A 14,091-nucleotide genomic window follows, 5' to 3' on the forward strand; every position below is an offset into this window, starting at 1 on the left:
ATAATTTATTACCCTGGAAAGAAAGGGAAAGCAAAGTTGACTTGGAAGACATATCAGCATTCCAAGTTTTAAGCCATAAAGCTCTTCTAGCTAAAATAGCTAGAGACATATACCTGACATCAACTCTAATGATATCAAAGATGGCATCACAAATAAAGTTATTAGCATGTTGAAGAAGATTAACAATGCTATGAGAATTATGATCTGTTACTTGTTGCGCTAAAGCTTCTAACCAAAAAGTTGAAGCTGCAGCAACATCCGCTAAAAATATAGCAGGTCTAAGAAGATTACCTGAACATAAGTAAGCTTTTCTTAGAAAGGATTCAATTTTCCTATCTAAAGGATCCTTAAAGGAAGTACTATCTGCCGTAGGAATAGTAGTACGTTTAGCAAGAGTAGAGATAGCCCCATCAACTTTAGGGATTTTGTCCCAAAACTCTAATCTGTCAGATGGCACAGGATATAATTGCTTAAAACGTTTAGAAGGAGTAAATGAATTACCCAAATTATTCCATTCCCTGGAGATTACTTCAGAAATAGCATCAGGGACAGGAAAAACTTCTGGAATAACTACAGGAGATTTAAAAACCTTATTTAAACGTTTAGATTTAGTATCAAGAGGACCAGAATCCTCTATTTCTAATGCAATTAAGACTTCTTTATGTAAAGAACGAATAAATTCCATTCTGAATAAATATGAAGATTTATCAGCATCAACCTCTGAGACAGAATCCTCTGAACAAGAGGAATCTCTATCAGAATCAGAATGATGATGTTCATTTAAAAATTCATCTGAAAAATGAGAAGTTTTAAAAGACCTTTTACGTTTACTAGAAGGAGGAATAACAGACATAGCCTTCTTAATGGATTTAGACACAAAATCTCTTATGTTAACAGGAACACTAGTATTAGATGTTGATGGAACAGCAACAGGTAATATAACATTACTAAAGGAAATATTATCTGCATTAACAAGTTTGTCATGACATTCATTACAAACAACAGCTGGAGGAACAGATACCACAAGTTTACAGCAGATACACTTAACTTTGGTAGATCCAGCACCAGGCAGCGATTTTCCAATAGTATCTTCTGACTCAGGTTCAAACTGGGACATCTTGCAATATGTAATAGAAAAAACAACATATAAAGCAAAATTGATCAAATTCCTTAAATGACAGTTTCAGGAATGGGAAAAAATGCCAGTGAACAAGCTTCTAGCAACCAGAAGCAATAAATAATGAGACTTAAATAATGTGGAGACAATAATGACGCCCATATTTTTATATGCCCATATTTTATACGCCCATATTTTTTTATATAAAAAATGACGCCACATCCGGAACGCCGACACTTTTGGCGCAAAAAAACGTCAAAAAATGACGCAACTTCCGGCGACACGTATGACGCCGGAAATAGAAAAAAAAAATTGCGCCAAAAAAGTCCGCGCCAAGAATGACGCAATAAAATGAAGCATTTTCAGCCCCCGCGAGCCTAACAGCCCACAGGGAAAAAAGTCAATTTTAAGGTAAGAAAAAAATGATTAATTCATATGCATTATCCCAAATATGAAACTGACTGTCTGAAATAAGGAACGTTGAACATCCTGAGTTAAGGCAAATAAATGTTTAAACACATATATTTAGAACTTTATATAAAAGTGCCCAACCATAGCTTAGAGTGTCACAGAAAATAAGACTTACTTACCCCAGGACACTCATCTACATGTAGTAGAAAGCCAAACCAGTACTGAAACGAGAATCAGTAGAGGTAATGGTATATATAAGAGTATATCGTCGATCTGAAAAGGGAGGTAAGAGATGAATCTCTACGACCGATAACAGAGAACCTATGAAATAGACCCCGTAGAAGGAGATCATTGAATTCAAATAGGCAATACTCTCCTCACATCCCTCTGACATTCACTGCACGCTGAGAGGAAAACCGGGCTCCAACCTGCTGCGGAGCGCATATCAACGTAGAATCTAGCACAAACTTACTTCACCACCTCCATAGAAGGCAAAGTTTGTAAAACTGATTTGTGGGTGTGGTGAGGGGTGTATTTATAGGCATTTTGAGGTTTGGGAAACTTTGCCCCTCCTGGTAGGAATGTATATCCCATACGTCACTAGCTCATGGACTCTTGCTAATTACATGAAAGAAAACCGTTTCCGTTGCAGGAGATTAAAGCTCCTTTCCTCCAACCTTAAATTGTGAGCTCTTGTATATATCGTATTGATATATACAGAATAATTGTATTATCCCTTTACTTGCCTTTGGGTTTATTTATTTTTTGTACCTTCTGCCATTGCATTTGAATTTGTGTCTAAATGATGAGATTGTTTTTTTTTTTATGGGAAATGTTTTGACTTGCAAAGCAATGCTGGATTTTACACATCATCATGTCTTGCTAGCTGCTATTTCCTTTTTCTTTTAATCAAAGGAAGGGTTTCTTAATTTCTACCTTAGTTTTTTATATAGATTACTATAATTTAGTCCCTTAAATTTCCCTGCAAAATGAGAGCCTGATAGCATTGTTTGTACAATACGCACACACCTCATTTCACATGTTAATAGGGATATGATTTGCTTTTGTGTCTGTATAATAGTTAAGAAATTATTCTATTCAGATGATAATTGTTTTTTTTTTTCTTCTAATTTCCTACAGCAAGGAATTCCAGCAAGTATTGTCTTCTTTAGTCCTTCGGGAGTTAAGTTTTGCCTTCAGTTTCTTCAGACACTATCAGAGGATCAAGTAAATAAAATAAAGGTATATTTATTTGTATTATACACAGATTATAATTAGTTTGGATTATTTTTTTTAATCTAGAATTTTAAATTAATAAAATATTTATATGTCTTAGATTAGTTATTTTTCCATGTACAAGAGAATTTAAAGGAGTGTGTGCCACAAAAGGGGCAGCTTCATTTTCTGCTTCGTTCCCATGATATTCGTTGTTAAAGGGATACCTAGGTATGCATCTGCAGCACTACATAGCAGGAAATAGTGCTGCCATTTAGTGCTCTTGCAAATGGATAACATTCATGCAAAACTACTGCCATATAGTGCTCAAGATACGTGCATGCGCCTGACCTTATGTCTCTGCTTTTTAACAAAAGATACTATGAAAGTTTGAAAATAGATTATTATTTTTTTAATGGCATGTTCTATCTGAATCATGAAAACAATTTTGTGTCCCCTTAATGTGCAAATAACGTGATAAAAAACAAATTGAATACGTCACTATTAAAATGGGCTCTTTAGAAAAAAGGGCAACCATGCAAAACTAGATTAATTTCGCCCCCTGATGAATGCTAAAATATAGTGTTTGCTTACATTGTATAATATTATAAATATTATGTTATATTAATATAACTGTGTTGGTTAGGCAACACTGAAGAATGGGTAATAAAGGGATTATCTATCTTTTTAAACAATACAAATTTTCAGGTAGACTGTCCCTTTAATTTTTTTCATTACCATTTTCATGTGTTTTTTGTTATGTAAACTAGCAAGTTATAATGTTTCGTTCAGGTCTAAAAAAGCGCTAAAATTTTACAGTTATATTTTGGATTATGCATGACCACAACACGTAACTCACCACTTGTAATGCAGGCACAACGAGCGCACTAATAGCAATCCCTGTGTTATCCATTAAAACAATAGGACAAGTTTAACATTTTCAGCCTTGTTAAGGTGATTTGGTTAAATATTAAACCATACACTTGTTATATTAGATTGTGCATTATTCTAGACCGATCACAAGTTAAAGCACCCTGTGCTATTGATTGTGACTGGGTGGTAATCTAGCCCAAAATGTTTCATTTTGCATAGTAAAAAAAAAGTTGTAATATCGTTAAAGGAAAAGTAAAGTTGCCAGCATCTCTATGCTGCTAAGCAAAATATAGCGCAAAATAACTTGACTTTAATTCATGATATTTTTAAATATGATATATTTGTCAGTAAAATGTACCTTTTATTTTGCCTCGCTATATCGCCGTTCCTCCACCTGACTCAAAAAAAAAATCTTTATTTTGCGATGACGAATATCTTTATCAATATTTCTATTGGTCCCCCAGTGGCGTCAGGAAATTACATTAAACGCCCCCACCTTAATATGGGCACGCGTGTCTCATTGAATGTACTCCGTGTCTAGAAGCGCGTCCATGAGACACGCATGCTCATTGAGCTATACATGGAAACAGCCAATGACTTAGACGCATTGGCACTAAGCACGCATGCGCAATAAATTTAAGTTCTCAAGAATGCGCACGGATTAACACATAAGAGCGAGTGGGACCGCTCTTACGTGTAAAATAACAAAAACAGGAAATAAAAAAAAAAATTAGCGACTAGATATAATAGGATAATTGTAAACCATGACATTAATATTGATTGTCTAAATTTACTTTCACTTTAAATCCTTTTTGTAATTAATATTGTCTGCATTCTCTGTAATTAAAAGGGACAGTCTACTCGAAAATGTGTATTGTTTTAAAAGATAGATAATCCCTTTATTACCTATTCACCAGTTTTGCATAACCAACACTGTTATATTAATATACTTTTTTACCTCTGTGATTACCTTGTATCTAAGCCTCTGCAGACTGCCCTCTTATTTCAGTTCTTTTGATAGACTTGCATTTTAGCCAATCAGTGCCCTCTCATAAGTAACTCCATGGGAGTGAGCACAATGTTATCTACACGTGAACTAGCACTGTCTAGCTGTGGAAAACTGCCAAAATGCACCAAGATAAGAGGCGGCCTTCAACGGCTTAAAAATCCGTTTATGAGCCTACCTAGGTTTAGCTTTTAACAAAGAATACCAAGAGAACAAAACAGATTTGATTATAAAAGTAAATTGGAAAGTTGTTTAAAATTGCATGCCCTATCTGAATCATGACAGTTTAACTTTGTCTAGACTGTCCCTTTAACTGTAAAAAATGCAACAAGAATCTGGAATGCATCCTGAAGGACCCAGAACCATAACTCTATAACATGCTGCACAGGATTGGTGGATCGTTGCACAAGTTTATTTATATCTGTTCCTAATTGGCCACAACATAGGAGATAAGATAAACAATACACAATAGGTTTTTCAAGGGGTATTTCCCATGACAGTAAAAAAGGCAAATTTTGCTAACGAAAGGAAAATATTAAATGCTTTTAAAATATTAATTTTGTATGAGGATCTTTTGAAAATTGTTGACATTTAGGGGCTGAATTATCAAGGGCCTAATGGCCCCTGATCCCCCTGTTTCCGTGCGAGCCTTCAGGCTCGCCGGTAACAGCAGTTAAGAAGCAGGGGTCTTAAGACCGCTGCTCCTTTACTGGTCTGCCGCCTCTGAGCAGCGGACAGCAATCAACCCGATCAGATACGATTGGGTTGATTGACACCCCCTGCTAGCAGCCGATTGGCCGCAAATCTGCAGGAGGCGGAATTGCACAAGCAGTTCACCACAACTGCTTGTGCAATGTTAAATGCTGTCGGCATTCAGCAATGTCTGCCAGACATGATACGCCACAGCTTATCATTTCCGCCAGACATTGATAAATCGGCCCCATAAAAACATAATAACAAATGACACAACCGTAACCCTACAAAACAACACAAACAAAAAAAAAAAAAGAAAGAGAAGCACAATACAAATCTCTCTCCCTGCCCCCTCCCCCCCCAACAGCCAGCCTAGGGGCATATCCATTCTCCCCTTAGGTTAGACTCCAAAATAAACACTGAGTCTCTAAAGGGGGAGTTAACCAGCTTCCTGATATTGGTATCCAACGACTTAATATAGGTTTCCCATTTAGCAAAGAAGGCCTCTATATTTATTTCCATTTCCATTTGAATTTTAATCTGCTCTAGGAATAGCTGATAATGTATACCTTTCTTGAATTCTGCAAATTTGGGCTCCTTATGGGATCGCCAATTTTTCAAGATTATTTTCCTACCTATAAGAATAGCCGTATTTATTAGTAAAGGGTTCCACCCAATTTCCTCATGCGTTGTTAGAAAAAAACATTCTGGCATGTGATGTAGGTATGTCGTTGAAAAATTTTTGTTAACCAAAATGAAATTTTACCCCAGAATCTCTGAATCACCGGGCAGAACCAAAACATATGATATATATCAGCTAGGCCTAGTTTACATCTAATACAACACAAGCTATCTCTTCCTTTTACCCACGATGAGAGAGACTTCGGGGTAACATATACCTGATATAAGATTTTAATTTGTTGTTCTCTAAAATATTCCCCTGTCATAGCCTTTGCTACTCTTTTAACCGAAGTAATCAGAAGCTCTGGCTCTATGGAAATAGCCGAGCACTCCCTCCATCTTAAGGTTAAATATCTAATATTACTCATATCTTGATTAACTAATAAAGCCCCATATATGGATGAGATTGATAGTTTCCCTATACTAAATAAACAAAGGATTTGTTTTAAGGCTTTATTATTCCACTCCAAACCTGGCGTCTTCAGAATTTGTTCAGCATAGTGCCGAAGTTGCAGAAAAGCGAAGTATTGGGAGTTAGTGATACCGAATTCTAATTTACACTCATTGAAAGTCTTAACTCTATTCTCCATTATGTTAACTATTTGAATCATATACTTAACCCCAGCATTATTCCACTTTCTGAATCTTGCAGAATCATATCCCTCCGAGAACTCTGGGTTCCCTCTGATTGTTAGATATGGAGAGACCCTGAAGTTGGAACCCGTTCTCGCACAGAACTTACGCCAAGCACGTATAGGTTGTTCAATAATTTTTAATTTTTTGATCCTTTTGGGGATTTCGGTTGGTGGCATATGAGCCAAGGCTTTCAAGGAAAACTGTGCGACTAGCCCTTCCTCTATGTCATATATCGAGAAATGATCTGTCTCTAAGAACCAATCTACAACATACTTCATGTTAGCTGCTAGATTGTAAGCTTCTAAGTCCGGGATGGCCATTCCCATCCCCTTCCTCCCAGCTGACATACGCTTCATGGATATCCTAGATCTGCTATTCTTCCAGATAAATTGCCTAATTTATTTATTAATTATCAAGCTATCCCTCTTTGCCAAGAGAAGAGGCATAGCCTGAAATACGTAGAGAAATTTGGGTAGTGAAATCATTTTTATTAGCTGAATCCTGCCAGATAAGGACAAGGGCAAGTTCATCCATCTATCTATGTCTTCTTTAAGTGATATAATAAGTGGGAGAAAGTTTAGACTATACCACTTCCCTGGGTCGCATGAGAATTTCAAACCCAAATATGAGATATATTCTTTTGCTTCCATAAAGGGAGTTATAGGGGAGTCTTTATTTTTAATCAGCCACAATATTTCCGATTTACTCTTATTTATTCCAAAACCTGTAAAGGTCTGGTATCTATCCAAAGCATCAACAATTAATGGTAAATTATTTCCCAAATTTTGTGTAAAGATAAGCACATCATCAGCATAGATTGCTTGTTGTATCCTGAATTGTCCTATATTTATTCCTTCTAGATATTCTCTAAAGTAAATAGCTAAGGGTTCCAATGATAAGTTAAATAGCAGGGGTGAGATAGGGCATCCCTGCCTTGTCCCCCATTGTAAATTGAATTTATCAGAGAGAATGGAATTAATAACTAGAGCAGCCTGGGGTGTATTGTATAATAATGTGATAATATTCACAAAATTGCCCTTAATCCCAAAATTTCCCATGGCGGTAAACATGTGATCCCAGATCAAAGAATCAAAAGCCTTCTGTGTATCGATAGATATAATGGCAGCATCCTTAGCTAGAAATGATCCCCTTTTCTTTGCTATATCACAATAATTTATTGCAAGTTCTAATTTTCTAATATTTTTTACCAACGTCCTACCTTTCATAAATCCGGTTTGGTCCGGATGCACAAGTGGACCAATGGCTGTCTGCAGTCTATTCGCCAGAATGTGTGTTAGTATCTTATAGTCCACATTCAACAAGGAAATAGGTCTATAAGACTCAATACATTTCAAATCCTTCCCCTGTTTTGGTACCAGGACAATCCTGGATTCATTAAAGTATTTAGTTGGGCTATTCCCCCCTATAAGAAAGGAGTTATACATATCCCTTAAAGTAACAATAATTTTATCCCCAATGATCTTATATAACTCCCCAGGGATGTCATCAGATCCCAAAGCCTTATTAAGCTTTAATTTGTTAATAGTCTTACTAATTTCCTCCTGGGTTATTGGGGTATTCAACATTTCAAGATCTTCCTTCTTAACTTGGGGGAGCCTAATACTTCCCCAGAACTGCTCCTTGTTACAATGCTCAATTTTTCTCTCCCTATACAAATTTTGAAAATGCTGTTGAAATTCCTTAATAATATCCAATGGCTGGGTAATAACTTTACCTTTCACTTTAATAACTGTTATATTTTTACTCGATTTCTGAGAATTAATCATTTTAGCCAGGAACTTCCCTGACTTATCACCATACGCCATAAATTTGCTATTCCGCCTTGTTTCTGCTCGTATTTCTTTTGATATACACCAATCATCCCTCTGTTTCTTAGGGGCCCATTTATCAAAGGGCTTGCGGACCTGATCCGACACTGCGGATCAGGTCCGCAAGACCTCGCTAAATGCGGAGAGCAATACGCTCTCCGCATTTAACATTGCACCAGCAGCTCACAAGAGCTGCTGGTGCAACGCCGCCCCCTGCTGACTCGCGGCCAATCGGCCGCCAGCAGGGAGCTGTCAATCAACCCGATCATATTCGATCGGGTTGATTTCCGGCGATTCCTGTCCGCCTGCTCAGAGCAGGCGGACAGGGTTATGAAGCAGCGGTCTTTAGACCGCTGCTTCATAAGTTGTGTTTCTGGCGAGTCTGAAGACTCGCCAGAAACACGGCCCTTCAAGCTCCGTACGGAGCTTGATAAATGGGCCTGTTAGCCTCTAGATATTGATTCCAATTCTCACTATTATTATTCTGTATATATCTTTGAAATTTATTGACAATCTGATTCGTGAGTTGTAACCACTGGCTATTGTTTATTTTTTTCGCTTTAGCCAAATAGGCTATTATTTCTCCTCGAATTACTGCCTTAAAGGCTTGCCATAATATCTCTATATTCTCGACGGATCCCGTATTTTTGTCTAAGTATTCCTCCCACTTACTTAGCAAAAAGTTCCGAAATTTCAGATTTGTATATAGATAACTTGGGAAGAACATATAATAATCTATTATTTAATAATTTATTAGTGTTAATTACTAAAGAGAGCGAGATTGGCGCATGATCAGAGAGGGTAATTGGCGTTATTGTTGTTTTTTTGAATCAAGGTGAACAAATTCTTGCTGATTAAAAACATATCAATACGCGCGAGGGACTTATATGCTTTGGATAGACAAGTGTATTCCTTACTATCTGGAAAAGTATTTCTCCATATATCTAGGAGATCTAGGTTATAACAGAATTTTTTAAATGTTCTAGTGTCCCTATTTCCCGGATGCTGCTTCCCCGGATGTTGTTTCCTGTCTATTAAACCTGATGCCACCATGTTCAAATCCCCCCCTAGAATAATATTCCTATCTGATCCCATCAATTTATCCTGCAACATTTTCCAAAAACGATTTTTCTTTTCATTTGGGCCATATACATTACACACTGTAACTCTCCTCCCCCCTAGTTCCATTTCCAAAATGATAAATCTACCCTGTGGGTCCATTTCTTTTTTCACGATTTGGTATTGCAAATTTTTCCTAAACAGAATGGCAACCCCTTTTTTCTTGTGAATAGCCGGGGCATATACCACTTCTCCAACCCATCCCCACTTCAACTTCTGACTTTCTCCCTCATCAAGATGCGTTTCTTGCAGCATACCTATGTCTATTTTAAGTTTATTCAGGTGTTGCAAGACAGCTTTCCTTTTTATTGGAGAATTAAAACCGCCGACGTTCCAGGAGCCTATCTTATACCTCCCACTCATTCAGTATTCAGGCGTGCTACACCCCCTAGCTCCCAACCTGGTCGGAGGGGGTGGGAAGCAAGCGAGAGAGAGAGAGAACAAACAAACAAACAAACAAAAAAACAAAAAAAAAAAGTCCATTCATCCATCCAGAATCCGCCCCCTCCCCGCCCAATCTCTTAATGTAGTATTCAAACATTCCCTTGTATAATTCTTCTAACAGCAAGATGATATTCCCTGACTTATGGTCCATCCTATTCTGCCATCAACACACTTATCCTCAGCTGTATCCTTCCCTATCACCTAGTGTCTTCTAATAGGAATTTTTCTGCTTCCTGGGGATTATCAAAGGTCTTAAACCCGTCTGGAGTTTTAATACTTATTTTAGCCGGGTACAGTAATCTAACTATTCTACCTTCCTTTATTAGTTTAGAACATAAGGGTGCACACAGTTTCCTCCTATTGGAGGTTTCATAAGAAAAGTCCTTAAAAATAAGACATTTCTTATTTTGATAAAAAAAAACCTCCTTCTGGAGTCTATATGCCTGTAAGATCCTTATCTTATCCTGATAATTCAAATACCGAACAATAATCGGTCTTGGCCTAGTTTCCCCAATTTCCTGTGTCCTGAGCCTCCCAACCCTATGGGCACGCTCCACTATCATTGCCTGCTTGTCTACTGAGATTTGTAATAACGTGGATAACTGAACTGCAGCGAAGTGCAGGAGATCTTTTTCTAACAAGTTTTCAGATATACCAACAATGCGCAAGTTATTTCTCCATGACCTGTTTTCAAGGTCTTCAACCTTATCACTTAAAAATTTGACTTGTTTTTGTATAACTGATAGGTCTCTATCTTTCTCAATATCTCTATCCTCTAGGTCCGAGATGCGCTGCTCAACTAAACCTAGCCTTGCAGAAATTTGTTTTGTTTCTTGTGAGATTACCTCTACTGTGTTTTGTATTGCCTCAAATTTAGGCAGGAAAAGAGTAGTGATTTGTTTCAACAGTTCAGTATTTGTTATTAAGTCTGGCCCAGATTCCTGTGAGATTTCTGTGACTAGCTCTGTACTGCGCCTAGGCTGCTTTTTTTCCTGTTGCCTTCTCCCTGTCATGGCTACTGTTTTATTATTAGATACTGAAGATATATATTTATCCATAGGGAATATATAGGAGGGGAAAAGGAAAGTGATAATTCAATCTCCCATATGTATTTTCTATCAATCTTTGGACATAAGCCTCATCTTAGTTTACTCTAACCCTGACTCCAAAATTAAACATCAATCCCTAACACCCCCCAAATCCCTACTATGAACCTGAATAGTATCTACACACCATGTTATAGGCAAAATGCACACCAGTATTAATTTGTACCTATGCTAAACATAACAAAAAAAAAAAAAATTAAAAAAAAAAAAAACAAAGTTTACCCTACAAGGAGAGAGATACTAAAATACCAGAAATTACCCTCAGAGAGGAAAGATGGGAAAAATGAAAAACATGAATACACAGGCAAATTACATACTATCTTGCAAAAAATACCACAAATGGAAAATCTTCCATGAATTATGTAACATATTAGTACTTGGTAAGTCCAAAGCTAGTGCCAACTTCACTCAGCCCTGTTTTCAACCAAGGGAAAGCAGCATTGTTCTTGCAGCTGTATCCTTAAATGTTCAAGGAGATTCTTTCTTTTCTTCTAGATTCCAAGATCTCTGGACAAATAGATATAAACAAGAGAAGACGCCACATGTGTGTATCAATATCATCAAATGTGGAAAGAGGGGAAGGGGGAAGCACAGGGTACTCACAGATTTTAGCGGCACTCAAATGTGCCAGTAGTTGCGGGCTGGGCCTTTAGCAGCAGTCCAGCATGCTGTTTCTCTCTAAGCGTAGTTACTCCTCAGTTTGTACATGCAGGAAAAAAAAGAAAGAGAAAACAAACAGGGCCATCCCTGTGTAAATCCATTTAAGCCAAGTACAGAGCTAAATCTACGTGTGCAGGGTACTCACAAAAACGGCGGCACTCTATTGTGCCTAGTGATGCTGGCTAGGCCTTTCACAGCAGCCTGGCACGCTGTCTCTCTACCATTCCTTCACCGGTGCTGGTATCTCCATCATATATATAACAAAGAGAAAGAAAAAACAAGGGCACAAGGCCTCATGTGTGTAAGACTGTAAGATGGGGTGTGTAGCTTTAGATGTGATTTTCAGAATAATACTCACAAGAGGAGCGGCACATCAGTGTGCCATTATAAGCAGGCTGGACCTTTTACAGCAGCCCAGCACGCTGATTTCTGCGATGCAACCGTCAATCCCCTTTGTGTTTTACTATGTTTTGTGTTCTGTAGTCCCTTTTTCTCTGTTTTTTCCCCTTTCTTATCAGAGGGAAAATAAGAATAAAACAAGCGCAGGACACTACTTTTCAAACAGGGATGGGACAGTGGGAATTTTCCCTTGTTTTCCACAGCACCTTTTCAGGGGGTAGATGGCTGTGCTGATTATGCCAATCTATAGTCCTCTATATGCACTGAATGTGCTTATCACTCACGGCTAAAGATACTGCGGGTAAAGGGGGAGCGGCCAGAAAGGCAGAAAAAACTATATGTGGCAGCAGAGTTGTAATCCAATTAGAGGTACCGTATATACAAGGGGTTGAAATTTGTAGCCCCCAGATTATACTCTTGCCGTCTGATACAATATATGCAAGCCCCGTTCAAAGATATGTTAAACAAATTTTTGCTTACCCTCAGGCCCCTTCCCCCTGCCTGTACAACACCCGCCTAGTGGGTGTACTGCGCCACTTGTGGAAGCCGGGAAGAGGAACCGCTCGTCTGCCGGCTGTGGAACCCAGCGTCGGTTGCAGTCTCCTCACTCCCGGTATCCTGAGCACTTCGATGGACCTCTCCGCTTCCTAGCGCGTCTCGCACGCTACCCTCCAAGGTGCTGCGTCAGTACGTAGGACCTCCCCCCGTGTACTGAATAATATTTAAGGAGAATCCTATATCTGTTTCCGTACAACATAGTTACATCACTTTATCATGTTGTCATGCAGTTATTGGCACTTGTGTAAGATAACTCAGATGTATTTGGTTTCATCTATTTGTATTTATCAAATTTACAAATCGCCATAGAGGTGCAAACCTTTAGAGTTAGGCTTGTGTCTTATCCAGTTTATAGCAGCAGTGTTTGTCTGTAGTTATACCTGTACTTCTCAGGACACTGTCATGCTTTTTAGCCTATCTAGATATGCTTTTATGGAAATGAGCACAGTTTTGACATAGCACACTTAGAAAATAAGTACATTTGATGATATAAGTAAATTGGACCCTCAATATAAATCATGAAAGTTTAATTTGGCTTTAATGTTCCTCTGTGTGTGCCGATGTATTATCCAGGGCTAAGGAAAAATAGGCATCTTCAATATTATAAAAAGATGGAAGAATTGTTTCACTCGCTATTAACAGAAGAAAACTTAAAGAAACCACCTTTTTCTTTATATTTAATCATGTTTTACATAAAACACATTCATAATTATGACAATCAAAATAGAAACTGGACCCCATGTTTGCCAACTTTTGTCATCAAGAGGAAATGTCATAGATTAACCCCTTAACAACTGCCTGTTGCTCATCTAGTTGTATAACATACTTAGGGTTCAATTGATAAATAAGTTTTATTTATTTTGTTGCTTTTTTTTTTTTTAAAGGGACATGAAACGCGTAGGGAAAGGGACGTTTGAGTGAACAAATAAACTCCTGTATTGAGATCTGTTTATTTTTTAACAAAAAGTTTATTTTGTTGGGGGGCGGAGCCAACTGTCAACAGGGGAAGACGTGCTATAGCAGAGCTCCTGAAATCTGCTCGATAAAACCTTAACTTATAGAATTTTAGGACCTTATATTTTTATCATATTATGCTCTTAGGATGGAGGACTTCTCCACACACCTTTCCTATCTACTGGCGGGCTTGCTTGATAAAGCTGACTGTCACTTTAGCAGCTTACGGTCCATCATTGCAGAGCTGCGCAGCGAAGATGGCATCTCTTGCCTACCCAATTATGCCACCCACGTGGCGGGACAGACGGAAGATCTCCTGTTCATACATCCTTGTTCTGAACAACTGCTAGCAAGGCAGCACAAATGGGACTCGACCTGCATCTTATTTGA

At 38.0% G+C, this 14,091-nt stretch overlaps 1 protein-coding gene across 4 annotated transcripts in view; it reads left to right on the forward strand.

Moving 5' to 3' along the window:
* UROS (uroporphyrinogen III synthase) overlaps positions 1-14,091 on the forward strand; it is a 191,336-nt gene that overhangs the window by 147,783 nt on the left and 29,462 nt on the right. For all 4 annotated transcript variants that reach the window (XM_053692521.1, XM_053692520.1, XM_053692523.1 and 1 more), the window contains exon 9: positions 2,669-2,770. In XM_053692521.1, coding sequence (XP_053548496.1) covers positions 2,669-2,770 — 102 coding nt within the window. The remainder of the gene's footprint in view (positions 1-2,668; positions 2,771-14,091) is intronic.

This window comes from Bombina bombina, chromosome 9 (genome assembly GCF_027579735.1).
Source record: "Bombina bombina isolate aBomBom1 chromosome 9, aBomBom1.pri, whole genome shotgun sequence".
Taxonomy (NCBI): Eukaryota; Metazoa; Chordata; class Amphibia; order Anura; family Bombinatoridae; genus Bombina; species Bombina bombina.